Source organism: Tenrec ecaudatus, chromosome 6, assembly GCF_050624435.1.
Source record: "Tenrec ecaudatus isolate mTenEca1 chromosome 6, mTenEca1.hap1, whole genome shotgun sequence".
NCBI lineage: Eukaryota > Metazoa > Chordata > Mammalia > Afrosoricida > Tenrecidae > Tenrec > Tenrec ecaudatus.
In genome coordinates this window covers 121,171,933-121,199,885 of record NC_134535.1, presented here as the reverse complement: position 1 = coordinate 121,199,885, position 27,953 = coordinate 121,171,933, and the positions used below count along the sequence as shown (strand labels likewise).

At 40.7% G+C, this 27,953-nt stretch overlaps 2 protein-coding genes and 1 pseudogene across 2 annotated transcripts; all 3 read right to left on the bottom strand.

The window, feature by feature from the left end:
• Nucleotides 1–13,541: 13,541 nt before the first annotated feature.
• Nucleotides 13,542–14,476, bottom strand: LOC142451183 (taste receptor type 2 member 7-like; annotated as a pseudogene).
• Nucleotides 14,477–18,683: 4,207 nt separating this feature from the next.
• Nucleotides 18,684–19,616, bottom strand: TAS2R8 (taste 2 receptor member 8). The gene has a single exon (XM_075553340.1). The coding sequence runs from the start codon at nt 19,614–19,616 to the stop codon at nt 18,684–18,686; it is 933 nt and encodes a 310-aa protein (XP_075409455.1).
• A 2,157-nt stretch (nt 19,617–21,773) lies between these two features.
• TAS2R9 (taste 2 receptor member 9) lies at nt 21,774–22,724 on the bottom strand. The gene is given in 4 exon segments (XM_075553339.1): nt 21,774–22,039; nt 22,042–22,068; nt 22,071–22,355; nt 22,358–22,724. Coding segments are annotated over 4 exon segments (945 nt in total).
• Nucleotides 22,725–27,953: the final 5,229 nt, after the last annotated feature.

Below are 27,953 nucleotides of genomic sequence, written 5' to 3'. Positions count from 1 at the left end.
GGGGTGTCACTAATATAGTAATGATTTATTTTAGAAGAATTAATAAAAAATGGATACATTTCTAGAAATGCATTACTTACCTAAATTACCACAGAATGATTTAGAAAATTGCTACAAGCCCCTAACATGAGACTAGATCTAGTCATATAAATTCCCAACATCAAAAAATCTGAGACCAGATGGTATTGCTGAGAAATTCTATCAAATATTTATAGAAGAGTTCATTCCAATTCTACATAAATTATTAAACAATATACAAATGGACAATATCCCACCAAACTAATTTCTTAAAGCAATTATAACTGATACCTAAGCCAGGCAAAGACATGACCAGAATTGAAAATTACAGACTAATATCTCTAATTAATATAGATGGCAAGATCTTCAATAAAATCTTAGCCAACAGAATTCAACAAAGCATTAAAAAAGTGATGATCAAGTGGGATTCATACCAAATATGCAAAGATGGCTTCATGTTAGAAAAATAACCAATGTACTTCACCACATAAACAAAATAAAGGAGTGTAGGGAGCTGCGTGTCTCCCCACCCTGAATTTTAGCCATGAATTTACTCTCGCCATACAAACTGCCCTGAGGTTTTTCTGCCCTTTGTTCCTTTCCCGCCAGAGGGTGGCTGCCCTGACCCTTGCTAGGATTGGTGATCTCTCACTAGCAGCTGCGGTGCTCATTGGTCAATACATGTCTGATGGCATCTCCCCCCAGGCTCACCAGGAATGCTTCATTAGCACACTTACCTGTTTGATCAGTTGCCCGCCATTCCTTCCTCGTTTGGAGATGCACGACTATTGGCTACCTCAGCTGTACCTTATTTTACATGTGACGTAATGGTGCCAGCCCCTCACTGGCTATTTAAACCTCTGCTCTCAACTCAATAAAATGAGGCTTGATCAGATTCCTGTCTTGCCTCCATCTCTCCGTGGCCTTACCCATCTTCATTCCCAGTCCCTCTTTCAGGTGTCCACGTTCTTGATGTCCCGCGGGACGGGACAAAGGAGAACAATGTGATTATATCAGTTGATGCAGAAAAGGCATTTGATAAAATCGATATCCATTCCTGATAAAAATAATCAATAAAATAAGAAAAGATGGGAAAATTTTCCAACATAATAAAAGAAATTGAAAACATTCCCTCTTCAAATGAGAACTATATAGAATTGCCCTTTATCCCCACTTTTATTTTATATAATCCTGGAAATTTTAACCAGAGATATAAGACATCAAAAAGACAGTAAAGTTCTCTATATAGGCATAGGAGAAATAAAATTATCTTTATTAAAAGATTATATAATCCTATATATAGAAAATACCAAAGATTCAATTAAAATTGTTAGAACAAATAGAAAATTTTCACAAAATAGCAGATTATAATGTCAACATACATAAATCAGTTGGATTCTTGTATATTATAGATGATAATACTGAAAAATATATTAAAGAACAGTACCATTTATAGTAACTATACAAAAAATGAAATATTTAGAAATAAATCTTAACCGGAGAAATAAAAGATGTATTACAAGGAAAACTACAAAACCCTCCTTCAAGAAAGAAGAGAAACATACACAAATGTAACAAGCTACTAAACATTGTTCCTGGTAGTCAGGCTAAATGCGAAAATGTCAACATTACTAAAAATAGTTTATAAATTCAATGCTATTCTGATCCCAATAGCATCACAATTCTTCAAAGAAATAGAAAAAGTAACCACTAACTTTCTATGGAAATCAAAGAAACCTAGAAAAAAGAAAACACTATTTAAAAATAAAAGCATAGTAGGAGGCCTTTCACTGCCAGACTAAAACTTATTATACAGACATGGTAATCAAAACAGCCTAGTTCTGCTACACCCATAGATATGGAGACCAAGGGCTAAAGTTGAGATCCCAGAAATATAACCAGTACCTACAGACACCTGTATTTGATAAAGGACTAAAATACATGAAATGGGGCAGAGAGAGATTTTTCAACAAACAGTGCTAGAAAAACTAGATCTTTACCATCAAAAGAATGGGACAGGCCTCCTAACTCACACTATGTACAAAAACAAGCACAGGATGGATCAAAGGCAAATATAAACCTCATAATCATAAAGACCATCAATGAAAAATAGGGACAAATTAAGGACATAAAACTAGGAAAAACATACTACTAAACATAATGAAAAATATCTACACTACAGAAGAGAAAACAAAGACCTAGGCTGTGCTAAAAATATGTCATTTAAGCACACCAGAAGACTTCAGCAAATGAGTTAAAATGGAACTTACAGATTGGAAAATAAAATTTAGCAAAAATACATCAGATAAAGGCGACTGATCTTCAAAATCCATAGAAAACTACAACATATTAACAAGAAAAATTATAAATACCCACTAAAAAAATGGGCTCATGACATGAATAGACAATTTACCAAAGATGACTTCCAGGCTTCCATCAACAATAGGAAGAAAAGCTCACTAGCTATTAAGAGAAATACAATTTAAAACAACAATGAGATACCACCTCACATTGGAACTTTCCGTGAAAAATGGCATCCAAAATGGGACTATAGCCACAGATGTACAGAGTCCAGTGTGCTTATATCTCACCTTAGGAATTGTCACCAGAGAAACCATACTAATAGACTAGATCTCACCTGGACACTGGGTGGGTGAGAGTAGGAACTGGCCACATTCCGGTCACCAGGAAGGTCTGGGGAACAAAGGGGAAGGATCCCACCTCTCTGCTCACCTGTCACTGGTTGGGGAGATGATGCTGGGAGTGGTTGATGGAATACTGCTTGCTAACGTTCAAAATGGCTGTGCTGTGTCAATTCACCCATTCTGTCTGTCTCCTCTCTGACCACTGATGTTCAGTTTCTTGTTCCAGTTGGTATTTAATCCACTTCTGTATACTTTCCTCTGACACTTGAGGTTTCAATATTATCATACGTATGTTTCATTTGTTTATTCATGTTTTTGTTGCTGAGGGTATGAGTGGCGTGCCTGCTTAGTCTGCCATCTTGCTAGAAATCCTATTTTTCTTTTGCTGGTACTTTAAAAAAATTTAACCTCTTAAGATTAGAGCATATCAAGAGTTCATTTTGTGTCTACTTCTCTGTTTATAATAGTTATTTTCACATAATATCATTTCTATTTTGATGACTTACAAATTTATATTTCTGATCTCTAACCTTAGTTACAGATTCATGTATCAGATGATATATTTAACATGTTCACTTGAATATTAACAGGCCTATCAAACAATGTGTAAAAAATAAAATTTGTTTCTATCATCCATTTAGTCAATTAATGGTTCTTCCTTTTGGTTGTAGTATATGTCCAGTTATTTTAAAATATTCTACCAGTTTACTTTTCAATTTTCTTATATTTTTTGATTGATGATTTTATTGGGGGCTCTTACAGATATTAAAACAATACACAAATCAAATTATATCATGTGACCTTGTACAGATGATGCCATCCTCATTTTCAACATATAATCTTTCTACTTGAGCCCCTTGATATCAGCTCCTCTTTATTCCCTCCCTCACCTATCCTATCACCCTTCTGAACCATTAATAAATTATATATATTATATATATATATACTTCATATCTCACAGCATCCAATGTGTTCCTTTACCCACAGTTCTGCTAATAGTCCCCCTCATTGCTATCAATTCACCCTTCCTCCCCTCCCTTTTCATACCCTCAAGGTACTGCACCCTGGATGAGTCATTTCTTCCATGTGTCCTTGCAGTGTGGGAGTTCCAATTATCAACAGATGGGCTTTGCGTCTCCACTCTGACCTTTCTCCTTCGCAATGATATGATTGTTTGTTTTTGATATTCTGATACCTGATTCCCATTGACACCTTTTGATCACACAGGCTGGTGTGCTCTTCCATGTGGACTTTGTTGCTTCCCTATTAGATAGCCACTTGTTTAACTTCAAGCCTTTAAGACTCCAGATGTGATATCTTTTTTTTTAAGCCATTAAAAGATCATTTTATTGGGAGCTGCTACAACTCTTATTACAGTCCATACACTGATTGCATCAGGCATACTTGTACATATGTTGCCATCATTCTTTTCTAGACACTTGCTTTCTATTGAGCCCTTGGTATCAGCTTCTCTTTTTTCCCTACACACCCACCCTCATGAACCCTTGATAGACTACAAATTATTATTATTTTCATATTTCACACAGACTATTTTCTCACTTCACCCATGTTTACTGTTGTTCTTCCCCATGGAGGAGTGGTGTATGGTTATGTGTTGATTATTGTGACCATTTCCCCTTTTCTCCCATCCTCTGCCCCTCTTGCCCCTACCCTTCTGGCATCAATATTCCAACTCCTGTTCCTGGATTCCATATGTCATGAGCTCCCATCTCTTATCTATACCTGTGCACATGCTCCAGTCTAGTCTGAATTGAGAAGCAGCACTGGAGTCATGATAGTGAGTGGGGGTGGGTGGGCGAGGAAGCCTCAAGGAACCAGAAGAATATTGTGTTTCATTGATGCTTTACTGCACCCTGGTTGACTCATTCCTTCCCTGTGGCTCCTCTGTGGAGGGAATGTTCCACTGTCTACAGATGGGCTTAGGGTCTCTGCTCCAGCCCCACTTGCTCTCAATAATATGTTTTTGTTTCTTTGTTTGTTATGTGTCTTGTGATGCCTATAACCCAGTCCAAAGGACTCTTCATGATCACACCTACTGTGTGCTTCTTCCATGTGGGCTTGTTGCTTCTTTGCTGGATGGTCGCTTGTTTAACTTTAAACCTTTAAGACCCAAGATGCTATATCTTTTTATAACCAGGAACCATATGCCTTCTTCACCACATTTTCCTACGCACCCATTTTGTCTTTAGCGATCATGCCGGGAGGATGAGCATCTCAGATTGCCAATTTGTTAGAATAAAATGTTCTTGTATTGAGGGAGGGTATGAGCAAAGGCATGAAGTCCATCCACTACCTCATTGTATTGCCATATAAATATATGTACATAGGTCAATACCTCTATCTCTGTGGATTAATATATTTACATATATACATACCTATGCTTATACCTCTAGCCATTCCTTTGCTTCCTAGATCCTTCCTGTTTCCTTTTACCCTCCTCCTGCCCCACCATCATGTTCTCTCTATTCCTGCTTAGTACTTCCTTGTAGCTAGTTTGTGTTGCTCCAACACCCCCAGGATCTCTAGCTCCATCTTGTTATTGATTTTAATTCCCTAGTTGTTCCCTGTCTGTGGCATTGTTTGCTCACTGCGTCCTTCCCCGGCCACCTTCTCCCCAACAAGGTACCTCCAGGACTCTCAGTCTTGTTTTCTCCTCGAGTTTGCTTCCCATGCCTGTTTTATGTAAGTAGACAAATTGACAATGACATAGATCGAACAAAAAAGATTAAAAAAAGATAAGGAGGAAAACATACATGATTCCAGGTAGGTCTCCACTGCTGGCGAAGTGGTGGGTGCCGTGCCCAGTGGGCATGGAAAATGCAGCTGCTGTAGGGGTGAAGGGATCCCAGGAACTGTTGCAGGGAGCCCCTAAAGCTGCAGGTGATCAAAATTACTGTAGGTCAGGCCCTGGGCCCCTGGGTGGGTGGTGGGAGGAATTCGAGTTTGGCAGTGGAATCGTCGCCTCGGTTGGAGAGAGGGGAACCATGAGAGAAGGGAGCAGCTCCTCTAGGGGGCACTGCAAGTGGACAGTTGCTATGTAGTTGTCAAGCTGATCCTTTGAGCATTTTATAGGGCCTATCCTTGTCTCTCCTTATGGCTGCCACCTTGAGATCAATTTTGTCAGAGATTAGGATTGCACCCCCTGCTTTTTTTACGTTGCTGTTTTCTTGGTACATTTTCCCCTAGCCTTTAATTCTCAGCCTATTTTTGTCAGTGAGCTTTAGTTGTGTTTCTTGCAGAAAACAAATTAATGGGTCATGTTTCTTAAGCCAGTCTGCTAGCCTTTATCATTTAATTGGTGAATTCAGACCATTGATGTTGGGTATTTTCCTACCTTCCTTCATAACAGTGTGCCAGGTGTGTGTGGGGGCTTCATTCTTGCCTTCTTTTCACCATTGAGGCAATGGTATCTGGGTGGAGTTGTGCTATGTAGTGGTCTCCTATTTTTGCTCCGTGAATGTTGGTCTTCTGCACATAGTGAGTCAGCAAGATTTTTTTTTTGCAGAGCTGGGTTGTTGTTTGTTTGTTTTTAACGTATTCTTTGAGTTTTTCCTTGTCTGGGAAAACCTCTTCATCTATCGTGATAGGTAGTTTGGGGGGATAGAGGATTCTTAGATTGGTATTATTCTCTCTCAACTTTCAAAAGATGTAACTCCACTCTATCCTCTTCTTCATAGTATCTGCTGATAGGTCTGAGCATATTCTTATCTGAGTACCTATATGTGTGACTACCTTTTCCCCTCTAGCTTCCCTTATGATTTTCTCCTTTTCCTCAGTGTTGGATAATTTAACTATTATGTGCCTTGATTAGTTTGTCCTGGGATTTAGTGTAATTGGTGTTCTCTCTTATTCTTGTATGATTATCTGATTCTCATTCATTAAGTTGGGGAAATTTTCTTCCAGGAATTTCCTTGCTACATTTGGGGTTGAGTTATTTGTTGTGTCTTGCCCTGGAATTTCAATTATTTGAATATTGTTCTTCATAGCATTGTTCATTATTCTTGAGTTTCTTCAGCTTCTTTGATGATCTTGATTGACTGTCTTTCCCATTTGTTGAAGTCTGTCTGGTTGTCCTCAAGATTGCTGGTATGGTTCTTCTAGTAAAAATAAATCATTAGCCTGAACTTCCAGCAGAGTTGGCCACAGGTAGTCCTCAGAGACATTCTTACCAAACCCACAGAAAGAAAACTCAGGACTGTGTAGACTACTGACTTTTTCTAGTCTGTTATCTTAGTTTTTGCTTCTGTTACCGCATACCTTAATTCTTGCAATTCCTTTTGGTGTGTGGAACTTCATCTCCTCTATTATTTAATCCCTTTTTCCGTATTGCTTCCGTCATATCCTGTATTATTCCAAGCAGCATTCTGAAGATTTCTTTTTGTGGCAAATCAATATTTGCTCCTATGAACATTGCTAAGTTCAGAACTTCTTCTGTACATTTCATTTTGTTTCTCTTGTGTGCTTGTTGAGGGTAGTGAGGCAGATTGTTGTCTGTGTGTCGTTTGGGAGGAGCTCAGTGCCATTTTCCCAGGAGTCACAGAGCCCTGAGCGTTCTCTCTATGGGTCTGGTAAGAATGTTTCCGAGGACTACCTGTTGCCAACTGTGCTGGGAGTTCAGGCTACTGATTTATTTCACTGGGGTTTCATGCTCTCCCCAGTCAGTTGGGGTTTCCTTTTTTGGAGGGAAATTTGGATTTCCCTCTCAGGCAATAGGGGTCAGGTGGATGTGAGCAACCAGGGTGGCATGGTGCAGACCAATCAAGCAAGGTGCCATGGCAACTTGGTGGCTGGCAATGGTGGGATGGCATTGGTGGTTGGGCAGAGGCTGGTGGCTGTAAGCAGGCCACAAGTCTGGGGTGGTCCAGTGGTAAAGCAGCAGGGCCAGTCCAGGCCAGCGGGGAGTTGTGGTCTGAGTCATGTGGCAACTTAGCAGGGGCACCAAGAGGCTGAGTACAGTCTGGCAGGAGGATCTGGTGGTCCTGGCTCCGGCATCAAGAGCTGCAGTCAGACCCTACAGATGAATTTGAAGTTGAGTCATGGATGACTCTGAGTACCTTCCTGGAGTTGTCAGTTTGTGACTGCCGAAGCTGCACACAGATGACTGGTGGGCTTTAACTGCAACAGCATGGGCTGTTGTCAGAGAGTAAGTGAGGCACCCAGGCCCGCCAGAGCCATGGGGTGTGACAGGGAGTGGGGCCTAGGGGATTCCAGCTGCAGTAGGTATAGCCATGGGTTTTTGGTGTGTGTGTGTGTGGAGGGGGCGATGTCTATAGTGGGAATTGCCATGAATGGATGGTGGGCAGCCTGCCAGAGTTGTGGGTGGATGGTGGTGGGGGTGGATCCTGAGCATGGTGGTGGAAGCCACTGATGGGCATAGATAAGGGGACTGCTCTTGGTGGGAAAAGCTCTGGGAGAATGATGGATGGGATCCATTTGTGGCCAGGGAAGCCCTGAATGAATGGCAGAAGGTGCCAGTTGTAGTGGGGAAACCCATGTGCAATTGGCGGGAGAGTGCCAGGCATAGCAGCGAAAGCCACATGTGGCTGGCAGCTGTATGGAGGTCCAGCCATGGCTTCAAGAATTTTGTTAGGGTGTCTGACAGGCTCTGTATTCGAAGGTCAGGCGACAGGGGACACTGGCAGGTGTTGGCTGTGGCAGGTCCCGCAGCAGCTCAAGCGGAGCAGGCTGTGGCATCCTGGGACCAGGCTGCAGAACTCCAGGGCTCCGGAAGGAATCTAGATGGAACAGACTTTGCCTCTCAGGTTAGGGATGAGATCTGGCTTGCTGCAGGGGTTAATTATTTCATCTGAATTCCCCACTCGGCCTTCTGATCCCAAACTCACCACTTGCTATGGAACTTCCAGTGGGAGCTGCTTACCTGAGTGCCATCTTGCCGGAAGACTGTTTTCTAATTTTTCACTTATTGTGGTAAATATACAGATAACAAACGTTTGCCATTTCAACTATCTTCAAAGTGTTTACACTTTTTTTTCTTCAAGACCCTCCTTCTTACAGGCCAGTCAGCAAGACCTGTCAGCTTTACCTCCACAATATGTAGAGTTCATTTTTTAAGTTGCTTTACTTCCAAATGCAAGCCACAGTTATTTATCCTATAAATTACTTACTATAATAACTTACTACATGGTCCCCTTAGTTCTAATCCTGTATACTATCTTTGCTTCTAATAACCAAAATAAAATTTAAATACACACACACACGATTATGCCACACGTGACTTAAAATCTTTTAATGATCTCCCACTGCACTTATACTAAGTCTCAATTATATTAATGCTCTAGATCATGCTCTGGTCATTCAGATTTTATTAATAGCCCTCAACCACGTCAGACGTATTTCTTCCTTAGGGTCTTTGCACTTGCTCTGTTTTATGTGTCAGGGGTGTTATTTCTCCAGAATATAGTTTGGGTGGGTTATTTTTGTCATTCAACTCTCAGTTCAAAATTGACCTCCATGGGTAAGTTTTCCCGACTACACTGCAGGGGGAAAAAACTAGCCTAGTCTCCCATGATTCTTATCACTGCCATCAAGCCAATTCCAACCTATAGTAACCCTATAGGACAAGGTAAAATGGGCCCTGTATATATTTTCCCTCCTTCACATCTAGAGAATGTCTTTCTTTCACTGATCTATAACCCCAAAACAACTCACTATGGCAATTAATTTTAATGACAACTTTTGACTTAAAGGTATTATTATAGATATTAATTTCTGCTACCGTCACAGGACTCCACAATGTTTAATCGACAATTGTCATTCAGTTGAGTACATTCTAAAGGTGCTGCTTAGTTTAGTTAATAACATCAAGAAGGACAATAAGGATAAGTCAGCTGCTTTAAATAGAAATGTAAATCACAGCAAGTAGTTATTACAGTTGTTCTGAAATCGTCCTACAACTTTGCATCCAAAGAAATAATTTCAAATTATGAAAATGTCCTCCCCATCATAGATAATATTGGCATATTGACTTCTATTTGTAAAACAAGTGTTTTTTTTAGTTTTGTTAGGGGCTCATACAACTCTTATCACAATCCATACATATACATACATCAATTGTATAAAGCACATCCGTACACTCTTTGCCCTAATCACTTTCAAAGCATTTGCTCTCCACTTAAGCCCTTAGCATCAGGTCCTCTTTTTTTCCCCCTCCCTCCCCGCTTCCCCCTCCCTCATGAGCCCTTGATAATTTATAGATTGTTATTTTGCCATATCTTGCCCCATCCAGAGTCTCCCTTCCCCCCCTTTCCTGCCATCCATCTCCCAGGGAGGAGGTCACATGTGGATCCTTGTAATCAGTTCCCCCTTTCCAACCCACTCACCCGCTACTCTCCCAGCATCACCCCTCACACCCCTGGTCCTGAAGGTATCGTCCACACTGGATTTCCTGTGCCTCCCACTCCAATATGCACCAGTGTACAACCTCTGCCCTATCCAGACCTGCAAGGTAGAATTCGGACCATGGTAGTTGGGGGGAGGAAGCATCCAGGATCTAAGGGAAAGCTGTGTTCTTCATTGGTACTATATCGTACCCTGACTGACCCATCTCCTCTCCTAAACCCCTCTATGAGGGGATCTCCAGTGGTCGACACTTGGGCCTTGGGTCTCCACTCTGCACTTCCCCCCTCATTCACTATGGTGTGTGTGTGTGTGTGTGTGTGTATATATATATATATATTTTTTTTTTGCATGATGCCTTATACCTGGTCCCTTTGCCACCTGGTGATCACACAGGCTGGTGTGCTTCTTCCATGTGGGCTTTGTTGCTTCTGAGCAAGATGGTCACTTGTTCACCTTCCAGCCTTTAAGACCCCAGACACTATCTCTTTTGATAGCCGGGCACAATCAGCTTTCTTCGCCACATATACTTATGCACCCGTTTGTCTTCGGCGAACCTATCATGGAGGTGTGCAGCCAATGATATGATTTTTTGTTCTTTGATGCCTGATAACTGATCCCTTTGGGACCACGTGATCACACAGACTGGTGTGTTCTTCCATGTGGGCTTTGTTGCTTCTGTGCTAGATGGCCGCTTGTTTATCTTCAAGCCTTTAAGACCCCAGACACTATCTCTTTTGATAACTGGCCACCATCAGCTTTCTTCACCACATTTACTTGTTCGCCCGCTTTGGCTTCAGCTGTTGTGTCAGGAGGGTGAGCATCATAGAGTGCCAATTTAATAAAAGAAAGTACTCGTGCATTGAGGGAGTGCTTGAGTAGAGGCCCAAGGTCCTTCTGCCACCTTAATACTAAACCTATAAATATAGACACATAGATCTATTTCCCCATCCTCATATATATATTTGCATATACATGTCTTTGTCTAGACCTCTATAAATGCCCTTTGACTCGTAGCTCTTTCCTCCATCTCCCTTGACTTTCCTCCTGCCCCACTACCATGCTCCGTCCCCACCTGGGCTACAGCTATACCTCTTCTCTACACAACCTTACCCTTGATCATTCCCCACCAGGCCTGCAACTCCCCCCTCACTACCATTTTGGGTCCCATGTTGTTCCCTTGTCCCTGTGTTTGTTAACACCACTTCCTTATCCCCCCACTCCCCCGTATCGCAAGTCCCCCCGGAACTGTCAGTCCCGTTGTTTTTCCTCGAGATAATTCATCCAGCCTGTCTTATTTAGACAGACCTGTGGAGACAATAACATTCATGAAAACAAGACAGAGAAAAACAAAGCAACAGTATACAACCAGACAAAAAAACACCAACAACAAACCACTGACAAAGAACAAAACAAAACACATCAAGAAAGAAAAGCTTGTAGTTAGTTCAAGGATAATTTGTTGGCCCTTAGGCGTGTTTTCCAGTCCAGTCTGTTGGGGCACCACGCCCTGGCCCCAAAGTTCACTTTCAGCATTCCCTGGGGACCTTGCCACTCCATTCCCTTGCTGTTCCACTGCACTTCCCCAGTGCTTTGCCTTGGTGTGGTGGGCTCAGGTCAGGTGCAATTCCCACACTGTGTCTCTGGTGCTGTCCCCTGTATCACCCTTGGTCACTGAGAGGCATCATGTCTCACAGTGGGGCCAGCCATGTTGTTCTCTCTGTGGACTGGCTGCTCTACTCAGGAACATCATCCTCATGGCCTGGTGGACCAGGCTGTGCTCCACTCTCTCCTCCTCCCCCTTCATCTGCTCCCGTGTGCTCTGATCAGATACGTCCATCTCCCGGAGCTGCAGAATCAATGTCGTCCTTTGAAACAAATTCTTCTTGGGGAGGGGCAGGAATCCAATTAATTTTTGGTGCTAGGGCCAGCCTCCCAGACCTCTCCACTGGTTCCCTACTCCACACCGGGATATTGCATTCACACCTTGCGGCACTGGGCTGAAGTCTGGTCCCATTTTCCCTGTGGAGATATAAACAATACCCTCCCCTTGGGTGGATTAGTGCCCCATGCCCCCACTCCCCTTTTCTTCTTTATATTCATCCTTTTGTTTTCCTTTCCCCACCTCCTCCACCATTGTCTACCATGTGCATCCCTGGTTTTGATCTGGTCTCTGCCATACTACACAGTCTTCACCCCAAAAATATTTGTATTTAGTAGCTTTTTCCCCTATGCCACTTTTGCTTTTTTTAAAAAAATACGTATCTCAGGGGGCTCATGTTGTACTTGTCCTTTTGTGCCTGACTTACTTCATTTAGCATGATTTCTTCCAGTTCTTCCCATGCCACTATGTGCCTCATACGTTCATCACTGTTTTTTTATGATGCATAGTACTCCATTGTATGTATATACCACAGTTTTTTAATCTAATCGTCAGTTGATGGAAATTTGGGTTGCTTCTACCTCCTTGCAATTGTGAACTGTGCCGCAATGAACATTGGAGCACAGATGTCTGGCCTTGGTTTGTTTCTTGCCTCTTCTGGGTATATGCCCAGTAGGGGGATTGCTGGGTCATATGGTAACTCTATTTCCATCTGTTTTAGGTATCGCCAGATTGATTTCCATAGTGGCTGTACATACTTACAGGCCCACTAGCAGTGGATGAGAGTTCCTGTCTCCCCATAGCCCCTCCAACACTTGTTGCTTTCTGATTTTTTGAATTGGGCTACCTTTGAGGGTGTCAGGTGGTACCTCATTGTTGTTTTAATTTGCATTTCTCTTATGGCTAAAGATCGGGAACATTTTCTCATATGTTTGTTGGCCATTTGGATTTCTGCCCCTGTGAAACTTCTGTTCAAGTCCTTTGCCCACCTCTCAAGTGGGCTATTAGTTTTTTCTTTTTGGAAGCTAGCAGAGTACTGTAGATTTTAGTAACGAGGCCTTTGTCTGATGTGTCATTGCTAAAGATGTTTTCCCAGTCTGTGGACTCTCTTCTTACTCTCTTGGTGAATTCTTTCGATGTACACAAGTGTTTTATCTTCAGTATATCCCATTTGTCAATTTGTGCCTCCTCAGTGTAAAACAAGTTTTAAGAAAATATCTAAAAGGAGGAAAAGGGAATTTTGTATATAGATATAAATGTTAGATAGATAGAAAGATGACAGGTAGGTATGAATGAGCTCCAAAATGTTCATGGAAAAGTTCCACTATTTTTAATACCTATTTTTTCATAAACCTCTGAAGCTTCCTCTAGATGTATAGCTATGTAGACAGACAGGTAGAGAGATAGATAGACAAACCAACAGATAGAAGATAGACATATAGGAAGAGAAAGAAAGTCAATGTCATGTCTACATGAGATTCTTTAAACAAAGTTTAAGCTAAATTAGACATATGAAGTAAGAAACATACTAATGAAAAAATATTAATGAAAATATTAAGAGCTATCTTGTCTTCCTTCATTTCAAAAATTGATAGTTCTTCTTCAGGTCTGGATGTGTGTCAGAATTTTCTTCTTTTTAGGATAAGCTTCAGTTTCCACCGCACTCTTAAAGATGCTTGTCTCAATTTATTGCTCCTCAGAATTAGAATAAATGTATGATTTGAGGGATAGATTAGAGCTATCAACTCACGCCATATCACAGCTAATTCAGTCTCTGGCATGAAGTAGCTGGAAGTGGCTAGCAGAAAGGCCAGATAGTAGGCAACAGAGAGGAAGAGGAGGGAGAAGATGGCATTCACGGCTTCCATGGGGGCAGCTGTGTTAGGGTCTCTGTACCTTGTGCCGTTTAGCTGCATCTGCCTGGTGTGTCTCACAGAGAGAGGATCAAGAGGAGAAATGAACTCCGGGACACAGAAAAGGAGGGGGGTTGGGGTTAACAGGTTGAGAAGAACCTTGGTGGAAGCATATTGAGCTTTACTTACTCTGCATCTCAAAGTTAGGGTTGTCTTCCGTCTTGCCTTGACACAGAGCCTGAAATTATCATTCAAGTTCTCAGTGACTGGGAGGCTGATAAACACAGAGAAGGGCCAAGCACCCCAGCAGGATCCAGAGCATCATCCTCTCAATTCTCCACTTCATGCAGAGGAACAGGGGGTGGAACAAATGAGCTATTTTGAGGAAATAGAAAACGCTTAGGTTGCAAACCAGACATTTAAAGGGTTGTTGACTGTCCAGAAGAAGTCCATGATTTTTGTTTTCCACTGGTGTAGACCTCTGGACACAGCACCAATATCTAGCAATCTAGTAGTATTATGCACAGGAGACAAATTCTGGATATGGTCACACTTGTGAGGATTAAATCAATGGCAGCAATCTTCTTGCTCTTGACCCAGTCCATGCAGTTTACCAGTGCAATGAGCGTGTTCCCTAACACACCCATTGTAAATTCCCCATCTGCTACTGCCATGAATATGCTTTCCATTTTACCTGGCATGTTCGAATACAGAAATAGTTCATTTGTTTTTAGTTGACCTGATGTAGTGTGGTATCTACACCTGCTTCTTAGAGGCTGCTGGTATTTTCTTGATCTCTTTTCTTATTTCCGCCTGCTGTTGGAGATTGGAACAATGAATGGAGACTGTTGTTTTCTTCATTAAATCCTAGTTAATCTTGAGAAACAACAAGCTTGGTGAAGCCTGGCTAGGCACTGCATGTCCATATATCTTCTCAGCTGGTTGTACTTTTCCACATATGGTTAAATTTAGGTTGAGCTATGATTTGTTAAGATCCAAATGGGCTGATTTAATTTTGTGAATCTTTCCTGTCTTTCTGAGACAGTTTTATAAATTCCAGAGTCAATAATCTTGACATTTACTGCTAGCCGTAATAGTGTCGCCATACTTTGACAGTTCAAGGAGGACATGCAGTTCAATTTAGGTTGTAGATTAACAAAGAATATGTTCCCAGCCTCAAATTATCTTTCAGGTGAAACTACAGAGAATTAATGCTTCTGCGAGTACTAAAACACAAATTAACCGGGTGTTCTGCACTGCATTCATTCCATCTACACCTCAAAGATCTGCCAGTGAATAGAAAATGTTGATGTGCATTCATTTCCTTGATAAATAACAATATAGATTAATTGTAACAAATGTGAAGTTTGAGTCCACATTCAGGAATTTTAAAAGTTAACACTAAACATAGATTACTTGGTTCCAAAAGATGTACTGTTGCTCACTTATCTACCGTGCTCATATAAGCAATAGTTTGGCATAAGGTGTCATAAAATCATACATTTTCTTATAAGTCAAATGATAGCTAATGCTAACTTAGTGTGTCATGCTACATATAATATGGTGAAGGACTCATGATAACAGCACGAATACTGATTACCTTATGATGTTTCCTCTGCACTTAAGATTATATATAGGAACATTGAATATATGTTATTGTAGGTTGTATGTATGAAAATAGAAGGAGAAATGCCATTTCTTTATGCTCTCCTCTCTTCTCTTTATCAAATTACATCTTAAAATCTTTCCCCACAAACTATCTTCTTAGGAAGGCGACTGGGGGTTAATGTTCTCTCATTTCTGCAGATGAATGCTTGTTTTGAAATAGTTTCTCTAATTTAGATTTACTAGTAACTCCTTGCTACATAATATTTCCAGAGAGTAATACTGGAGTACTCACTCATCCTTTGCTGAGAACACATGCATTCTCTCATGCTTCCTCCATCTCTGAGACATGGCCTTGATTTGGTGAACAATTAAGATTGACCTCAAAATATAGCCATCCTCATGGACGTTTGCTATACTCTGACTTTGGCACTGATCTCTGACCTAGTTAGACTCTAGGACAGTGGTTCTCAAATTTCCTAATGCTGAGACCCTTTAATACAATTCCTCATGTTGTGGTGACCCCAAGCATAAAATTATTTTTGTTGGTACTTCGTAATTGTAATTTTGCTACTATTATGAATCGTCATGTAAATAGCTGATATACAGGATGTATTTTCATTGGTAGCAATTGAACATAATTAAAGCATAGTGATTAATCACAAAACAATATGCAATGATATATTGTGAAATATTTACTTGTAATTACAAATAAATGAAATTTTGTCTTGAAGCACGGTGTAGCACGGATATCAGTCCTCCTGCTGGGTTCTCCTGTGTGGGTGGATCTGCATGTGGGCCCACTTGCCTGGAGATGGGTAGATGAGCGGTGTCTCAGTTCCGAAGACCATCAGAAATATGTGTTTTCTGATGGTCTCAGGCGACCATTGTGAAAGGGTCCTTAGACCCTCAAAGGGGTCACGAACCACAGGTTGAGAACCGCTGCTCCAGGTAAATATGGTGCTCACAGCAGCTATAATCATACCTTCACCCAAATATATATTTTGACTAAATTTTATTTTACTGCCAGTAAGTGGAGACTTCATGCTTACAAATGACATAGAACTTAGAGATCTGAGAAAGTCGATCATGACATTAGACATAGGACAGCAAGTCTAGTCATAGTCAAGCTACTTTCATCTACAATGATTGGGGTCATTAGAGTTCCTTGATAGTGTGAAACAGAAAACAGACACAACTTCAGAGTTCAGAATAATGTGGGCAAACATTTCAGAGTCATCCTCTTATAAAACATTCTTTTATGTAAAAAAATCAAAGCTTAAAATTTATACATTCTCTTGCTTTGAAAATGATGATGGCAGCATATCTGCAACTGTGCTTGACACACTGGATGGATGTTTGGATTGTGGTAAGAGAGGTAAGAGCCCCCAATAAAAGTAATTCATAAAAATGTATACATTCTTAAGATCATATATTGATATGTTTCATCATAAGACATCAGATATCCCTCATTGTACCACAAATATAAGCAGAGATAGGCAACATATTAGAAACGTAACCGATGAAGCTTATGCATGTAGGACTGCAAATATTGGTACTTTACAGAGTACATTTTACATAGTTGCATGCAGAGAAACTTGATAATTTCTAGGAAATTGGTATTTGAGCTACAGTAAATGGAAATGGGTAGATTGAAATGGACCAGAATTAGACAATGGCAATATTGAGAGCAAAAGCAAAGTACCCAGTCTGATAAGAACAGATGTAGCCTAGACATACATGCAGATCAGGTGTTGCAGTTGTAATACTCTTCTGAGAAGGAACTCGACATTCAAAGTATAACCATATTTTATTATTAACTCTCATTCTTGTTTAATATTTAATTTTTTACTCGTATGTTATGGAATTACTGCTGTTCTTAGTTGCTGTGAAATCTATTTCAGCTAATGAAAACACAATGACTCCGGTCTTGTGGAACCAGATTGTAAAAATTGTGTCCAGAGATTTTTCTAGATGGGTTTGAACAGGCAAGCTTTCAGCCAACAGTTAAGTACTTTACTATTTGAATCTCTCAGGGATTACATGGATGCACTTCATCATGTAAAAACATTACATTGTTAGTGGAAGCACTTGGTTATTTCATGGCATATGCTAGTTTTTCATAATTCATTCCTTTTCTGAAGTTCTGAGGGAAAAATACCTGTAAGTGATGCTCTGGAATTGGTAGATACTGTTTGGTTAATATTGTTTATCTCTATCCTTTGCGATGGAGATAGACTGTAAAAGATGTGAAGGAACGCAAGAGAAGGAGCTCTGAACTGGGTTATTTCTATTCAGGTACTACCTGAAAAGCAAGTTATTTAAGGAGCAATTTAACTTCAAGACAAGTCAATGGAAGGTGCCAGAACCTCAGGAGTGACAGAATAGGGAGTCCAAGGAGGCAAATACCTGGAGAATCCCCTAAAGCTTCATTCAGGTGGGCAGGAGGGAGGATACACATAGCCAGCAAACTGAGTCAGAGTCAGGACTGGTGGGATCTGAGTTCTAGTCCATGAACCCACCCGAGGGACTCAGTAGAGCTATGAGGTCCTAGTCTATGACCCACCCGAGGGACTCAGTAGAGCTATGAGGTCCTAGTCTATGACCCACCCGAGGGACTCAGTAGCGCTATGAGGTCCTAGTCTATGACCCACCCGAGTGACTCAGCAAAGCTGTGAAAGGAGCACCATCAAGGGCATGCTTTATTTTGGATGAGGGGGCATATTGAAAATTAATTTTTAAAAGTTCTAAAAGTATGCAAAATGAGTAAAGGGACCAGTAAGCACAACTCAAGTTGCTTTCATTATGGTCCAAAGGACAATCTTATGGGAATTTAAGTAATGCACACCTGACACCTACAGTGAGAGGACAAAGAGAAATGTGATCTCTTCAGGATACCTGGGGGAATGTGGAGTGAAAATGAGGGTCTGGGGGCTATAAAGACACCTTAAAAAATAAGCAAAACCCTTGCTCTTGAGTCAATTACAAATCTCATTAAACCCCTGTGTTCCCAAGTAGAATTGTTTCACAGGCCTTTCCTGGCCGTGATCTTTAGAGATTCAGATGGCTGGGCTTTCTTTCTGTGTGCCCAGGGGTGGGTTCAAGCCACTAACCTTTAAGTTAGTAGTCCAGAACTTTAGCCTTGCATCACGAACAGATGGCATAGTGTGTTGATGGGGCGCTAGAAAATACATATCCATCCAAAAATAGAGGAAATGTACCATATTGAGAAAGGGTATTTAACAAAAGTAAAATTATATTCTTAGCTGAAAAAAGAAATGCCTTTACAGTTGATTTGTAAAGTTAAGATTTTGCATCATGCAGGCTGTTTTTAACACGAATCAGCATCCTGGCAGATGTCTGCCTCAGCTTGTTAGATCCCAGCAACAAAATAAGTGAATGGCCTGTGGGATAGAGCATTGATATGGTCTCTCCAAACAGCACAGCAAGCTTTTGATGTGTCACAATGTAGCTAGTAGCCATCAGAAAATAAGACAAATAATACACAAAAAGTAGAAAGACAAATGAAGTCACAGTTGTCAGGGCCCTCACATGGGCCTCTGTGCTGGGGTCTCTAGAGCCTGTAGCATTGTGTTCCATTTGCTTCGTATGTCTCCATAGAGATATAATTAAAAGGATAAGTGAGATCAATGACATAGCAAATGGGACAATTACCATCAAGCCAAAGATATTGAATATTGTAAGCTGATGAACTTCACTCACATAGAGCAGTTCAGTGATGTTGCATTCCTCAGTGATATGAAAGTGAACATCACCAGTCATTACGGTTACTACAATAAGGAATGCCAATAGAGAGATAATGAAGCACAGCAGGAGGATAGGGACGGTGAGTCTGTCAATTCTCCACTTCAGCCAGAGAAAAAGTGGATGGGAGAAGTTCGCAATCTTCAGGAGGTAGAAGACACTTAGGCATGTGCCAAACCAGCTGCTTGAATGATTGCTGAGTACCCAGAATAGATTATTGACCACTATTATTTTACTACTGAAAGAAACATCAGGGTAGAAGATTTGTAAGATCATGTCTACTTCTAAGATACAAATTACAGAAATCCTGGAGAAAGCTAAACTCATGAGGATGTAGTCAATAGAGGTGAGCTTTTTCTTCTTAAACCAGTCAATGCAGGTCACTACTCCAATAAAGCCGTTCCCCAACAATCCTGCTATGAATTCTCCAGTTATTATGATCATAAATATGCTGTCTTCTATGCTGAGCATGTTTGTGCCAAGAATACACTGACCTTAGCAGTCACTGCCGATGGACTAACTTGCAGATGGCCAGCTGGAGAATGATGAATAAAATCTTCACACCATGGATTAGTATTTTCATCTGTTACTTTTTGGATTTTGATATAATTCCCCAAACTTCCCAGCTGTCCTCTGAAATAGGATAGGCTCTATATTCATGAAGATGAAATGATCAACGGATTCAAATAAAGAACTCAAGCAGCTATTTGAAGCCTGCACAGATTATAATTATTACTCTTTAGTGAATGACAACTAACACTGTTGGCTGAACCTGTTTGCTCCCATGCAAAAGCAACCAGGTTTCATTTCATGAATTTGCAATAAGCTTCTTCCTGAAAGCTATCCATCGTTGGACCCATCACATTCAAGTTTGAATAGGGCTTCCCTAAAATATGTTTAATAAAATAATTTACAAATAAAATTTTATCTTAATAAGTGTAAGTAAAAAATTCCCCACAGATCAGGCTTTTGGGATGGACATGAATTTTAGTTTTTGAAATAGTTGTAACAATCAGATTATAAAGAGTTACTATTCAGTCAGAGGATAATGTTTTGGTCTGTATTTTGATAGTTAATGAAGGAAGGATATGATATATCTAAGTATAGGTGATAGTAGTGTTAATCAGATCAGCAAAACACATGACGATATTTACTAGGAATCACCCTTTCCGTAGCTGTTTTTTTAATAGAAAGATGCCAGATAAAGGTTTGCCATTCTTAGTTTTATTTAATATAAGAAACATTCCCCTTGACAATTCAAGTCTTGAAATGTTGTCTTTTGCATAATAAGCATTTTCATATAAAATTTAAGAAGTAAACATGTTATAGTTACCTAGGTCCAACCAAATCCCCTTATAATGTTCATAATTACATAGTCCATACTGTAGTCACTTCTGTAAAGGGACATATTAGTAAAAAAACAAAATTTTTAGAAGAAAATTATTTCTAGGAAATAGTACAATCTACTACACGTAGTCCTCACTTACTGATTATCTCATTATCTGACATTTCACATTTATGACAAGAGTAAAAATATCTATTCAACTATCTTATGTATTAACGATGTACATCTGGCATCCTCCATTATGTATTCAAATGTATTCATTATTCTCTCTTACATCAACATTCAATACTAATGCAATCTCTGATACATAATAATATTGATAAAGGAGGAGGGTAGTGTATTAAACTTATTTCAGTAGATTTATTTTTCTTGGAGAAACATGAGATAACTAACACACAAAAATTGCATTTCAGTTATATGAATCACAATAAACTAGATTTTATTCTTGAATTTAAAACATCTTCCAATATAAATATACTACATTTCTCCTACTTCTTTCATTTGCCCAATGGGTAGTAGAAAAGCATGAACATTTTCATAAATTATAACAGCAAAAAAATTGAAAAAAGAGAGTTGTGAACAACAACACAACATGGAAAAATCCAGAATCTAGAAGGCTGAGCAGAACATTCTAAAGAATCCTTTGACTCCTAAACCTGCCATAACCAGCTTGGTCTAGTCATGGAAAACAAGATCATGCACTTCTTAATTTTCTTTTCCTTAGGTTTGTCTTAGGTAGAATCTTATCAAAGACTCTTTTACTTCCCTCAGGATCAAGACAAGCGACTCAGTATATTCAAGCTTCTTCCCCAGTTTGTTTGCCTGAAAATCTACTCATTGAGTTCAAGGCCCTTGTCAGTGTGGCAGTTGTGCTCTATAGAACTGAGTTCAATGAAATAGGACAGAATTTCTCCATAGGGTTGCCAAGGCTCTAAGTAATTACAAGAGCAGATTGCTAGGTCATTTCTCCATCAGATGACCGCTGGAGTCAAACTACCGAGCGGGTGGTGTCAAGCAGCTGAATGCTAACTATTGCCCAGCCAGGGCTCTTTGCTTTGCCAGTGTGATGGCACATGTTACTGTAAGTTTAAGGTTTTTCTTTATTTCTTAAAAAGACAATGAAACCATGGTTCCATGATAGCATTGCATTAAAAAACAAACAGGACAGAACACAAAAGTGATCTTCAGGATAATGACCGATATTAATAATGTCCCATGATAGATCGGGAAAATAATGTAATTACTTGGGAGATTTTGTTGATTTCTCCTTCTTTTTAAAAATTTTATTCAGTCGTCTCCTTAGGCCTCTCTATGGAACAAAGGGTTGTGGAACCCTTCACAAACCCTAGCACCTTCAGGAAAGCAGCCCTCAGCTTGTTGTTGCCCAGGATCAGGGTGAACGAATGGCTGGATGGGAAAATGATGGCTATTAGGCCACCCAATATCACCACTCATTTGCGATGAGGAGTTATACAGCTATAGGTTAGTACAAGGAAGACTACATAGTATAGAATGAAGAAGAGCAGAAAGGTGACCACTGCCTTTATGCCTTCATGTGGGGCTCTGTGCTGGGACTCCAGACTCTGTGGCATGAAGTTTCATCTGCTTGGTGTGTCTTAATCAGGAGAAAAGTAATTAGATGGGTGATAGAATAAAGGGGACTATAGACTGTAAGTTCAGGAGAATATGTTGCAAATAAATTTAGAGTTTACTCACCTTAAATTCCAATGTCATGTTTTCTTCATTAGTGCCCTGGTAGGAGTGATACCAGAAGCCATCATCCAAATAGCTCCTTGAAACACTAATCAGTAAAGTGATAAGAAATGACCCCAGAAAAATCCCCAGGATGAACCTGCTAATATTTGCTTCACCCACAGGAAAAGTGGATGGGAGGTAATGGTTATCTTGAATAAATAGAATATGCTGAAGCAAGAAGTAAACCAAGCATTTGCATGCTTACTAAGTGTCCAGAAAACATCAAAAGTGCTTATGATTTTCACATTAGATGACGTATCTGGAGAGAGCAGCCTAACAAAACCGTCTAAAAGTATTATACACAACAAACAGGTTCTGCAGGTGGCCATGCTGACCACGATGATGTCAGCCAAGGAGATACGTCTCCTTTTCAAGTAGCCAATGCAGTTAACCAGTACAACGAAGGCATCTACCCAAATCCCTATAGCCACTGGACCAGCAATCAGGGTCACAGATGAGACCACCATTGTACTTGGCATGCCAGCAGAGAGCTCTGATTTTGACTATCACTGATGATTAATTGAAATCCAGCCAATCATGGAAGAAAGATGAATCTGCTAGCTACGTAGGGCATACTGTAGTTGTTTTCATTCACCCCCTTTTTCAGCTGGGATTTGGGTCCAGCAGAAGGCCAGTCCTGCTTTCAGCTAGAGCTGTCTAAAGACCCTGCTGATTGAGGCCAGCAGTTTCCATCATGTGTAGCGATGCCTGAAAAGTCCTAAGATGCAAATGCGAATGGATCTGATTTCTTGGATTTGCACAATCTTCCTCGTTTGGAGCTTTGTATGTTTTAGCTTCATCTGTCTGAGCTATGGACTATGAACTCCAAGAAGGTATCATTTACTTGGAAAATACAACTATAATTTCACCTGGAGATAAACTATTTTGACGTTACAACATTCTCAAATTGCTTGTGAAGTTCCCTCAAATTGTGATTTATTTAGTACAACCACAAGTTTAGGGACTCTAAAATAATCTGGAATTAAAGATGGGGACCATTAACTTTAATAATTTACACCTTAAACAGCATATTGAGTCCAGTATTTTAGATTATTCAGCTAGGACAGTAGTGATTTTCAGCTTCTTTAAGAGACAGGTTTGTGTTTTACGCACTGCAAATATTTTACAAAGCACTGTGTCTAGAAAACAAAAGTACTCACCAAGGACTTTGATTATATTTGGTTTGATTCAATATAAAAAGTTGTTAAAACATGGCTTGCCCAAGTATGAGAAATGATGCCCCTCAGTGACTAAAGGCAATACAGGGGACAGCACCAGAGGCACAGTGTGTGAACTGCACCTGACCTGACCCCACCACACCGAGGCGAAGCACTGGGGGAGAGCAGCGGAACGGCAAGGGAATGGAGTGGCAAGGTCCCTAGGGAATGCTGAAAGTGGACTTTGGGGCCAGGGCATGGTGCCTCAACAGACTGGATTGGAAAACGGTCCTAAGGGCCAGCAAACAATCCCTGAACTAACTATAAGCTTTTCTCTTGTGAAGTGTTTTGTTCTGTTCTTTGTCATTGGTTTGTTTTTGCTGTTTTGTTGTCTAGTTGTATACTGTTGCTTTGTTTTCCTCTGTCTTGTTTTCGTGCATGTTAGTGTCTCTACAGGTCTGTCTGAATAGGACAGGCTGGATAAACTATCTGGAGGAAAAAGAATGGGACCGACAGTTCCGGGGGTACTTGGGGTAGGGGGATAAGGGGGGTAAGGAAGTGGTGTTAACAAACACAGGGACAAGGGAACAACATGGGACCCAAAAGGGTAGAGAGGGGGGAGTGGCAGGCCTGGTGGGGAATGATCAAGGGTAAGTTTGCGTAGACAAGAGTTATAGCTGTAGGCCAGGTGGTGATGGAGCATGGTAGTAGGGCAGGAGGAAAGTCAAGGGAGATGGAGGAAAGAGCTAGGAGTCAAAGGGCATTTATGGAGGTCTAGACAAAGACATGTACATGCAAATATATATAGGAGGACGGGGAAATAGATCTATGTGTCTATATTTATAGGTTAAGTATTAAGGTGGTGGAAGGACCTTGGGCCTCTCCTCAAGCACTCACTCAATGCATGAATACTTTCTTTTATTAAATTGGAACTCTATGATGCTCACTCTCCCGACACAACTGCTGAAGCCAAAGTGGGTGAACAAGTAAATGTGGTAAAGAAAGCTGATGGTGACCGGCTATCAAAAGAGATAGTGATTGGGGTCTTAAAGGTTTGAAGATAAACAAGGGGCCATCTAGCAAAAAAGCAACAAAGTCCACATGGAAGAACACACCAACCTGTGTGATCGAGTGGTCCCGAAGGGATCGGTTATAAGGCATCAAAGAAACAAAAAAATCATATCATTGGCTGTACACCTCCATGATAGGATCGCTGAAGACAAATGGGTGCATAAGCAAATGTGGTGAAGAAAGCTGATGGTGCCTGGCTATCAAAAGAGATAGTGTCTGGGGTCTTAAAGACTTGAAGGTGAACAAGCGGCCATCTAGCTCAGAAGCAAAAATGCCCACATGGAAGGAGCACACCAGCCAGTTCGGTCATGAGATGCCAAAGGGACCAGGTATAAGGCATCATGCAAAAAAAAAGATATATATACATATGTATATATGTGTGTGTATGTATATATACCATATTGAATAAAGGGGGAAATGCAGAGAGGAGACCCAAGGCCCAAGTGTCGGCCAATGGAGATCCCCTCATAGAGGGGTTTAGGAGAGGAGATGGGTCAGTCAGGGTGAGCGGTAGTACCGATGAAGAACACAGCTTTCCCCCAGATCCTGGATGCTTCCTCCCCCCAACTACCATGATCTGAATTCTACCTTGTAGGACTGGATAGGGCAGAGGTTGTACACTGGTATATATGGGGGCTGGAGGAACAGGGAATCCAGAGTGGATGATACCTTCAGGACCAAGAGTGTGAGGGGCGATGCTGGGAGAGTGGAGGGTGAGTGGGTTGGAAAGGGGGAACTGATTACAAGGATCCACATGCGACCTCCTCCCTGGGAGATGGACGGCAGAGAAGTGGGGGAAGGGAGACTCTGGATAGGGCAAGATATGACAAAATAACAATGTATAAATTACCAAGGGCACATGACGGAGGGGAGAGCGGGGAGGGAGGGGAAAAAAAAAGAGGACCTGATGCAAGGGGCTTAAGTGGAGAGCAAATGCTTTGAGAATGATTGGGGCAGGGAATGTGCGGATGTGCTTTATACAATTGATGTATGTATATGTATGGATTGTGATAAGAGTTGTATGAGCCCCTAATAAATGTAAAAAAAGAAAAAGAAGTTGTTAAAATCATTAAAAGTTTTCCTACTCACATGAGGTGTGACAGGAACTTATTTTACAACTTCGAAAACCTCACACCTCCACTCTTCAGTTTCTAGCACTTTCACCCAGTAATGTGGGAGACTGAGTACTGATGGCAGTCTGCTTGGGTTCATTAACTCTTCATAGTCAAAATTTGACCTCAGAATCTATATTTACATGTAACCTATTATGGCTTGATAAATTATTAGCGCAGTAATTTGTTATGATTTTATGAGTTGGATATGCATTTCAAAGGCAAAACATATGTGATCAGAATTTTATTATTTCTATATCATCTTTTTTGGTTTTATGAATTAAACAACATAACATCTAAATCCATAGAACAGTAAATCAAACTGTACTGAAATTCTTTTCGAGTAGTTTCGATATGTCACCAATTCAATGCACAGCATGGAAATTTGCGGACTTTGGTATAACTTGAAACATTGCATTGTCAGGGGGAAAGGGCATGCAGATATTCCTAATATATTCTTCAGCATTATTTGCACACATATTCTGAGAATATTTGTAGTAATAGAAGCTGAGTATAGAATGGAAGACAGAGATACTACCTGCTAGGTAGTGTTAAGGAATATCTTTCATATATTTAAATTCCATTTTAATTTTATGAACTATTTATCTTAAAGAACACTATTTTATTGTGCTTCAGGTGAAAGGTGTGCAACAGGGTTGTATTCTCTCCTCGCATTTATTAATTGTGTGTGCCGAACAAGTAATCAAAGAATCTGGCTTCTAAGGAGAGTGTGACATCAGGATGGGAGGACATTTTACTAACAACCTTCTATATGCAGATGGCACAACCTTGCTTTCTGGAAGGGAGGAAGCCTTGAAGCACTTACTGATGATGATCAAGAATCACAGCCTGCAGTAGGGGTTATACATCAATGTAAGAAAGACTCAAAGCCTCACAACAGATCAGTAGGCGACATCACATTAAATAGCAAAATTTTGAAGTTGTCAAGGACTTTTGTCTTGTTTGCATCCACAGTGCACGTCCATGGAAGCAGTGGTCAAGGGATCAAACTATGAGTTGTATCAGGTACATCTGCTGCACAAGACCTCTCTAGAGTATTGAAAAGCAAGGGTGTTACTTGAGGACTAAAGCAAACCTGACCCCTAGGGTATTTTTAATGGCCTCATATGCATGTGAAAGCTGGACATACATAAAGGTCAACAGATGCACCTAGAATTATGTGTTTTCTTTCTTATTTTGCTTCAATCTTTTTTTCCTTTTTTCAGTCCCTGTTATTGTTGGTTTGCCTACTTAAGACATAGGCATGGGAAGCAAGCTCAAGGAGAACACTTCAGGACTGATGGTCCAGAAGGACTTGGGGGAGAAGGAGGCAGGGGAGGAAGCAGTGATCAAACAATGCCTTAGTCAGAGGAACAAGTAAGGAATTAAAATCAACAAAAAGGAGGATGTGGATATCCTGGGAGTGTTGGAGCAACAGTGATCTAGCTGAGAGAAATTACTAAGAGATGGAGGTAAGGCGAGCATGATGGTGGGGCAAGAGGAAGGTAAAAGGAAGCTGATGAATAACTTAGTAAGCAAAGGTATGGATAAAGGTATAAGCATAGGTGTGTACATATATAAATATATAAAATTTTAAAAATACAGGTATTAGCCGAGGTACATATATATGTATGGCAATACACTAAGATAATGAATGAACTTCAGGGCTCTGCTCATACCCTTCCTCAATGCAAGAACACTTTGCTGTAACAAACTGACATTCTGTGATGCTCACCCTCCTGGCACAATCGCTGAAGACACATGGTTGCAGAAGCAAATGTGGTGAAAACAGAGGATAGTTCCCGGCCATCAAAAGATATAGTGTCTGGGGTCTTAAAAGCTTGAAGTTAAACAAGAGGCCAACTAGCAGAGAAGCAACAAACCCATGTGGAAGATGCACCCCAGCCTGTGTTATCATGAGGTGTTGTTGGGACCAGGTAATCAGCATCAGAAGACCCCAAAAAAACACACACAAAATAACCATATTGTTGAAATGAAATAACCATATTGTTGAAATGAAGGGCTTAGAACAGAGACCCCAAACCCACCTGTAGACAATGGGCCATCCCCCTATAGAAGGGTCATAAGGAAGGGATGAGTCAACGAAAGTGTAGTACAGCACCAATGAAATACACGATAGTCCTTTGATTCCTTAAGGTTTCCTCACCCCCCACGGGGATGACCCCAGTCCTGCCTTTCACTGCAGGCTAGACCGGAGCATGTGCCCAGGTTCAGATAAGCGATAAGAACTGAAGGCACATGGAATACAGGAACAGGAATGGGTGTATTGATATCACAAGGGTAGGGGAAAGTTGGGGAGAGGATGAGAGGAAGGGGGAACTGATGGCAATGATCAACACATAACCAC